The 8,354-nt window shown below is 34.4% G+C and overlaps 1 protein-coding gene across 1 annotated transcript; it reads right to left on the minus strand.

The window, feature by feature from the left end:
* Nucleotides 1–227: 227 nt before the first annotated feature.
* Nucleotides 228–8,147, minus strand: LOC136800315 (protein FAM133-like). The gene is made up of 8 exons (XM_067056949.1): nucleotides 7,947–8,147; nucleotides 7,318–7,527; nucleotides 5,573–5,655; nucleotides 5,180–5,242; nucleotides 4,552–4,615; nucleotides 3,767–3,988; nucleotides 2,838–3,137; nucleotides 228–436 (listed from the first exon to the last, which is right to left on the minus strand). Exons 1-8 carry the CDS (start codon nucleotides 8,017–8,019, stop codon nucleotides 417–419), a joined length of 1,035 nt encoding a protein of 344 aa, XP_066913050.1. The 5' UTR covers nucleotides 8,020–8,147; the 3' UTR covers nucleotides 228–416.
* Nucleotides 8,148–8,354: the final 207 nt, after the last annotated feature.

The raw sequence follows: 8,354 nt of genomic DNA on the forward strand, positions 1-8,354 counted from the left end.
ATAAAGTATAGAAAAGTCTTTTTTGATGCAAAATGATATAATTTCCGCAACACTGTCCACTGTTATTATCTTCGTTCAGGTTGTGAAATTCTCCTAAATAGTCAAATCAGTCCAATAATTCTTTTCCTAACTAATCCCTAGTCATCAAGTTCACAATACAATTTTGAAAATAAGTAAACTTAGGGGGTAACGATTTTGCTAAATTGAGAAATTGAAACATTACATAATTAAGTTCACTGGATCCATCTGTTCCGTTAAAGTATATACGATAATATAATTAGATTTTAAAAATTCTAAAAAAATATTTTCTAAAAATAATAAATTTTGAAGATTTTCTTTGATGAAAGTCGATGTTTTTGGAACTACCAAAAGCTTTCACCAACGTAGATGATAATCTTTCCCCAATTTGCCGTCATTTATTCGTGTTTCTTTTTGCCTGGAAAATGAATTGAAAGAAAAATTTCTGAAACACATTGTTGAGCTGGAAACTCCGCAAGTCTGGTAAGAGTTGGTTCCATTGTAAAATCTCTTACACAACTCATCCTTGAAAGCAACACAATACAAAAACATCAAAAAATTTAACATGAACACGGGTCTGGTGGAACAACCGTTAAAGTGGGGAGGCGGAAGGCTCAAAATGAGATAAAATCCGCTAGGAACTTGATAAAAAAATCTGATTTGCTCAAAAGTGTGGAGGCTGAAGTCTTCCCAGTCTCCCCGCTTCCTCCAGGCCTGGAATATCGTCCTTGTTAACGCAACTACTTTTTACTGAAATAAAATAAACAGTCATTTTAATTCGAACCTCTATAACTCGAACAAGGTTTTGCATCCCTTCATTTAACAATGCCTTATAAAGTTTACTCCATAACTCGAAATTTCCATAACCCGGTCAAATTTGTGTTCCCCGTGCGTGTTCGAGTTATGGAGACTCAATTGAATTGAAAACGCAGAAAAAATATACACAACCTCTTGATCCTTTTTGTTTTTTGTTTTTATTCAATATATAAATTGAAATATCAATTTGACTATCCTGCTGAGGAGATAATGAGTTTGGTTCCTCCCCCCCCCGTCAGTGACCCAGTTGGAAGTAGTTTGGATAACATGATTTTGTTGTTGCTAAAAAATACCCGGAAAGGAATGGCAAAGATGCAATTTCAAACAACACAAACTCAGTGTATATTACAATAATCCTGTCTCAAAGCCCCGTAAGAATTTTTCCCACAGTGGGGATGAAATCTCTATTGAGATCTACTCTTAGGTGCCAAATAAACGGGGGGGTTCGAATAAACGGGGGTGTTGGAAAATTTTCGAAATTTTAATAAACGGGGGGACCTAATTGCCGGGGGGGGTTGGAAATTGTACTTCTGAAACCCCAAAAATAAGGTAAATATAGGCTAAAATCAGGCTATTAAGAGCAAAATAAGGGGCCTTCTCTTTGACAGCTGAAAATATTCTTAAGAATTAATAAACGGGGGGGTCCTTATAAGGTCCGGGGGGGTTAGAAAATTTTCGAAAAATTAACAAGCGGGGGGGGGCCCGTTTATTTGGCACCTAAGAGTAAACGGGGATAGAGATTATTTTGCTCTAGAGTCGAAAAATCCAGTGGGAGGATGGTTTTGAAGTGTAATTTTCCTTTAAATTTCAGAATGGCAATAAATCCAAAAATAATTTCCCAGTAGGGCTGAAATTATAGAGTAATTTTCCCACCAATGACAAAACTTTGGCCAAATTCTCCAGTTGGGTGGGGTCCAAGTAGGTCTGTGACACAGGGCTGTATTACAAATTTGGATGAAATATTTAGTTGCACCGGGCTGGAAGGAGTGACAGAGGACAACATGAAATACTACATTTACAATATGAAGTTGGGATTTTTTTACAGTAATATTACGAATTTTCAGAAGGTGAGTTGTTGATCTTTTTATTACAGATGGTGCAATTATTGTATATATTTCTTTTGCATTTCCCATGGTTCTTTCTTCAAGTATAACAAAAGCCCGTTATCCAGGGCTAAAGGATAAGGGGTTGACAGTTATTTCCCATTCATATTTTTCAATTTCAAGTCTTTTTGCTGTTTAAAATTTTCATCTCTTTTTCTTTCAAAATGGTGACTGGAGCATCGGACTTCACTGAACTCAGCGTTATGAAAAATTATCAAAAAGCAAAGTTCAGCCAGAAGTTTTCTCTAGTTTAGCAAAACTAAAGAAAAAACGGTTTTCGAAAGGGCGTATAAAAATGAGACATGTTTGTTTACTATTTTAATGGTACCATTTTGAATCTGTCTCTTTTTTCTTAATCGAGACTCATAAATTATCTCGGAATCTCCTTAATCGCGTTTTAAGATCTGGGATCTTCTTTCGAAACTAAATGACATCTGTCAGCGGTTGACTTTGATTAGAATTATTTAAATTAAATACGTTCATCAAAGATCATATTGTTTTTGACTGGTATTAAATAGATTTACATTTTTACCGACCAAAGTTTGAGATATCAAAGCCAAAAGTATACTTTTATTTTTCCATTTTTTTTGTTTTCTATTTCTCAATCTAGACATTTTTAATGAATTTGCCATCGTTTAAAAGATATTAACGAGCACTATAATTTTAATGAAATTAAATCAAATTAAGGTATTGGAAACAAAAAATAAATTATTATTGTATAGTGAGGGATTCCGAGGGTGCAAAATACCGGAGTACTGGTTATTAATACCGACTTACCGAACAAATTTCTCTAATACCGGTTAAAAATGTTCAAAGAGTACCAGAATACCGGCCATTTTTCGTTTTTGAGTTCCGCACTGCAAAAAATTCAAAAAATTAGTTTCAAAATTGAACAATTACCTTTTCCTTTCTTAGATTTCTTGTGTTTCTTCTTGTTTTTGTTCGCAGATTTTTCAGCCTTCTTAGCTTCCTTTGCAGCTTGTTTAGCCTTCTTCTTATTTTCCGCCGCAAGCTCTTTTTTTATTTCTTCGGCACTCTTAGTATGATCAGGGGAATCAACAAAATACACAAAGTTTGAATGTTTCTTGCCAGAACATAATTCGGAATTCTCGTCACATTTTTCACTACCAAATGTGACGCATTTGTCTGATGGCCCTTCGGCGTCGTAAATGGTGCTATCAGGTCCGGTCCAGCATTCAGCTAAAAACAAAATGGTATCAAAATTATTATTCATTAAAACTGTGTAGGTTTTGTATTGTTTTTATTCTCGGGGACCTAATTTGAATCTAAAATACGCTTTCTTTATAACAACATCTAAAATATTTAGAAACCTCAGATGTTCTTAAGTTTTTGAGTTCAAATCCTAAAAATGTTCCTATAATGTTCTTAATTTCACTATTTTGGGAGTACTTGTGTGCAATTCTATATAAGATTTGGTGTTTTAGAGTGCCAGAAAACCTCAAAATGTTCTTAACGTGTAACTGGGAGGGGTGGAGGGGTCACCCACCGATTGGTTTTATATCCAGGAAGAGGGCTATTGTAAGAATCTTCTAGTCGGGAAAGTATCGGAAATAGGATAAAAGTAAAAGTAAAAGAAAAGAGATTTTAAAAATAAACTCCATAGTCATTTGACATAAATATCAAATGAGTTTCAGTTGCAATTAAAAACTTTTGGAATTTATATTCTTTCCCTGAATTTTATTAAAACTTACCCATTTGTGTCAAATTGTTTGAATTTTTATCGGCTTTATTAGGCCCTCCTTATTAGGTAAAGGGAAATTAAAACCTGAAACTTTTCATTTCATGCGAAAATTCGAAAAAACATTTACCAATATTTTTCAATGAAAAGATAGCATTTCCAGAGTTTAAGGCAGCTTTTGCACATTCACAGACCATATTTGGTAGTCGCTTATTGAATGTTTCTTTGTTGGCAACTTTTCCTTTCTTGGCGAATGAGTCAGCTTCTTGGTCAGCTTGTAAGAATGTTTTAAATCCTCTTGCTTTATTTTTTGATTTGTAGCATCCGATTTTCTTGAATTTTATTTCACATGCTGTAAATCATAAGAAATGTGATTTTGATTAAAAATATTCAGAAATCTAAAACAATTGACATCTGTAAGTTAGTACTTTCGAATTAGGAGAAGGTTCGTCTTCTTATGTCATCTAGTGACTTGTTTACGTGAAGACAGCATGTCACAATGATTTTTTTTGTTTTTTTCCTGTGCTTCCCTCAATCCTGAGCGACAAAAGCTTAGCAAGAAAACAGTCTGATGGTTAACCCTTCAACTTCAAAGAGGGTCAAATTCCCAGGAACCAAACTATAGGCCTTAGTGAAGGACATTCTTTAAAGAGGTTTTTTGGAAATTGTATAAAAGCGTCTGACCCTTGTAGCTTTAACCCTAAAGCTTGTAGCTTTAACCCTAAAGCTTGTAGCTTTAATGGCAGTTGAAAGTTTTGAATTAAAAAAATTTCGATAAAATTCAAAAATTTCAAAAGCTCCCTAATCTTTCCAGATTTTTGAATTTTATCAAGATTTTTTTGAATTTATTTATTTTTTCATTTTATTATTTTATTTTTATTTTTCTAATTAAAAAAAATTTAATACTAGCTATACCTTTCTTCTCATTCAGTGGAGCTTCTTCTTCTTCAGTGACTTCTTTTTCACTAGCTTTCGATTTCTAAAATATAATAATGCATTATCAGGGGGAAAGAGTTGGTAAAGTTCCGTAAGGGGAAGAAATAGTTGACAAATGTTTTGCCTGGGTGTGTGACTGGGAAGTTTGGTCTTCCCCTGGGTCTCTTATTCCCCCAGCTTTTAAAGGGACATAACAGTACTTGCGAAATTTGTAAACAAACTGTATGCAGCCGATACAAAATCAAAACAAATGTCACATGTCAAAATAAAAAATCAAACCAAATATGGCTAATTCTGATTGTTCAATTGTTTTACAAGTTTGTTTTGGACACGTGATTTTAATTGTTCTCTTTAATGACACGTGGTTCGCGCAATGTTTACATTTTACTACTTTAATGTCCCTTTAAATGCCGCGGTAAAAATATTAAAACACATAGATTTTTTCTTGCTTCAATTTCATACAAGCTTCACTTCCTAGCTTAGATAGAACGTATGGCGCGTCCTCGGCATTTAAACCTAAGTTGAAATACTGAAATTTTTACTTTATTTAACGAATTTTTGAGCCTCAGATTTCTTTATAAAATTTCCTAATAGAAGAAATACTTACAGCTTTTTCTTCGGTATTTTCTGACGGGCTTTCTTTTTCTTTTTGTTCTTCTTCCTGATTTTCCTGAAATTGAAATTTGATAAATGTAGTTTTGATGGAATCTGCTAACGAGGCTCCTTAGTGGTTTACGTGATGATGCGGATGGCGTTTTTTCAAGTTCGTAATTTCTTGATTTAAGATTTTGAAGTGTGTGATTGCGTGATCGGAGGAGTTAACGCAATCAACGTGATCGTGATAGAAAGAAAATTTAACTCGTGATAACGTAATTTCAAATTTTTGCGTGATTGTGTGATTTGAAAGGTGACTGGGGGGGCTAACTGTGAAGCCAAACTGTTTGGTATTCTCACAAAGAATTGAAAGCTTCAAAAATGTATGAAATGGGAATGGTCTTACATTTTTGTCACCACCTGAGCCTGATCCTTCCATACCCAAATCATTTGTTAATTGATTGAATTCTGATGTCCCACTTCCTTGCTCTAAACAGTAAAAACGATTCTTTATTGTACAATCAGGGTCATAATATATTGGCACTTTTGGCTAATTTACAATTTTTCGAAAATTGAAGTTCGAGCGAGAATGTCAATTTTTAGGCCTTCAACTTGATTTCATCAAGTATTTCGTTCTGGGAGGGATTTATGGGTTTCTAGACTATATTTCAAGCCCTACTAGACCATTTTTGAACTTTTGGATCCTCAGATCCTAAGGTGCTAAGTCTTAAGTCTAGCGTTAAAACTCAGAGTTAAAACTCTACCCTTCGAACCTACTTTAGAGCACTTACAAATCGATTGTGGTTTCAAAACACCCCGGTGAATTTCCCTTTTGTGCCAAATATTTTGTCCCTGATTGTACGGCTGTTTATTTTAGAAACTGATCTTTTGCTTTTTCTTCATAAGCCATTGCTGTACATTCATTAAAGCATGGGACTATTTTGCTTTTGCCAAAACTGTATTCCCCACTCTCTAATAGAAAAATACCAGTGAATTCCGGATAGTTGAAAAATGAGCTTCGGAATTAAGTGCCGGAATTTTCTAGGATGTTTCCGCTGATTTTTTGGGAGATAACCGGCTTAAGATTCAACTTAGTCCTGTAAAACCATAGTCATTATAAAAACCCCGGAAGGCTTTTGTTTCTTTCTATTGTTAACACTTAACTTTCGCACATAAATGGATTTGTTGTGCATAGTTTTTGATCATGTGACTAGAAAATAAACCAATTCCAAGAGTCGAAAATGGTAAAGTGATCAAATAGTATATAAATCGCAACTTGTCTTTTATTTGTCTTTTATTTACGACAAAAGAAAATTTGACAATAAATAATGACTATGGAGTCGTTTATAATCCGTGTAATATAGTATTATGGGTGTTATATGATATGATAATTGTTACGGGATGATATCAGTTTGTATGAACTAAAATTTGTATTCGTCTGCCATGCTAGACTACAATCATGGACAAAATATTTGAGACAAAAGGGAGTTCCCGGTGAAATTTTAAACACCATAAACGATTTTTAAGCCCCTTAAACTACAGTTGGAAAGTAGAGTTTTAACTCTGAGTTTTAACATGAGACTTAAGACTTAAGACCTTAGGAAGCTCAAATTTGCTCGAATAAGGTTTGGAATATAGCCTAGAAGCCACCAAACCCCTCTAAAATCGAAATATCCAATGAAAGAAAGTGGAAGTACTAAAATAGCAATTCTCGCCCGAACTTTAAATTCAGAAAAACGTTAAAATACACCAAAATCTCAATATATTTCGACCATGATTGTAGTAAAATGAGAGCATGATGAGAGGAACAAATTTGGAACAAAACGTTTAATCAACCTTCATCGAATATTTTTGTAACATAAGGACGTTGAAAGAATAGTGCGTGAAAGCTTAGATACCCTGTTGTGTCATAAACCCAGCGAGCTACTCGGAAAGTTCCATCCCCATTGGGAGAAATACCCTAAAATTTCAGCCCCACCAGGAAATTGACTTTGATTTCATTCCCATTTAAAACTCAGTGGAAGAAATCGCATTCCAAAAGCAACAGTGCCACTGTATTTTTGACCTAGAAACAATAGAATTTCGGTGGTAATTCTCATCCCCACTGTTGGGAAAGTTCTACCGGGGCAATGAGACAGGGGTGTTTTATACCTTGTTCTTTTTGTAGTTCTGCATCCGCACCTACACTTTCATCTTCTGATGCCACTTCTGTATTTTGAATCAATTGTGGCGTTTGTTGGGCGTTAGCGGGCGTCTCAACTTGGGCGTCCTCTTGATTGGGTAAAACAGAGGCGGTATTTTCATTGGAAACTTGAAGGGCGTCCTCTGAAATGTCTTCAGTTATTTCTTCAGTGGGGTCGTCTGTGATTTGATAAAGTAAACAAATTAATGTATACTTGTCTACGGCTTGTCCCAGTTTTTTCTTCTGAGAAATTACTACTCCCAATTTATTAGTTTCGATTCTTCCAACGAATAAATTTGACTCGGGAAAAGGTAGGCCCTATACGGACTCGCTTTAGGTTCTTTTTTTTCGGAGTCAGTTTGACCCTTTGAAATTTGTCGCAGTGTGATCTATTTGGAGTCAACCAGGAGTTACGATTCAAATACCGAAAAGATTCTCGCTATCATGCCATTGAGTTCGAGACATGGATCCAAGGGGGAGGGGGCTCAATGTGTTTACTGCTTTTTCGTTTTTCACTTGGGCTTCATGTCACCAGTTTGATGAAAACATCAAACTTAAAAATGGTTCAGATGAGCAATCAAGAAATTTGATATCTTACCTGAAATAACAGCGTATCCACAGATCAATGTAGAGCTAACTAAGCCCAATAAAAGAAAAATCAAAAATTTCATCTTAGCTTGAAGCGTTCTCGATTTCGAAAAAAAATGAAAAATGAAATTTTTTGAAAAAAAAAAGAAAATTGAACGGTTTTTGCTTTTGGATCAAAGAGTTAAACAAATATTTAGGGGTTTTAAGCTATGTGTTTTGATACTAATCTGTTAACAATTCACGGAGACAACTATGTTTATGGTTAAAGTTTAGTCGAGCGAGTGAAAATAATTGAAAATTTGTTTTCATTTTTTCATAAAAATATTTGTTTTTGAAAATTTTCTTCAGCATTTTATGTTTGATGTTCTGTCTGCTTAATATCTCCTTTTTTGAAAAAAAATTTACGGTTTTCGGAAAT

This window comes from Clytia hemisphaerica, unplaced genomic scaffold (genome assembly GCF_902728285.1).
Source record: "Clytia hemisphaerica strain Z4C2 unplaced genomic scaffold, Clytia hemisphaerica genome assembly, whole genome shotgun sequence".
NCBI lineage: Eukaryota > Metazoa > Cnidaria > Hydrozoa > Leptothecata > Clytiidae > Clytia > Clytia hemisphaerica.

Excerpts from the sequence above, each read along its gene's own strand:
- LOC136800315 (XM_067056949.1), bottom strand. The coding sequence starts at position 8,019 with ATGAAATTTTTGATTTTTCTTTTATTGGGCTTAGTTAGCTCTACATTG. Across the intron at positions 5,656-7,317 it reads AGAACTACAAAAAGAACAAG|AGCAAGGAAGTGGGACATCA; the intron begins GTATAAAACACC and ends TTTACTGTTTAG. Across the intron at positions 3,989-4,551 it reads TCCACTGAATGAGAAGAAAG|CATGTGAAATAAAATTCAAG; the intron begins GTATAGCTAGTA and ends TATGATTTACAG.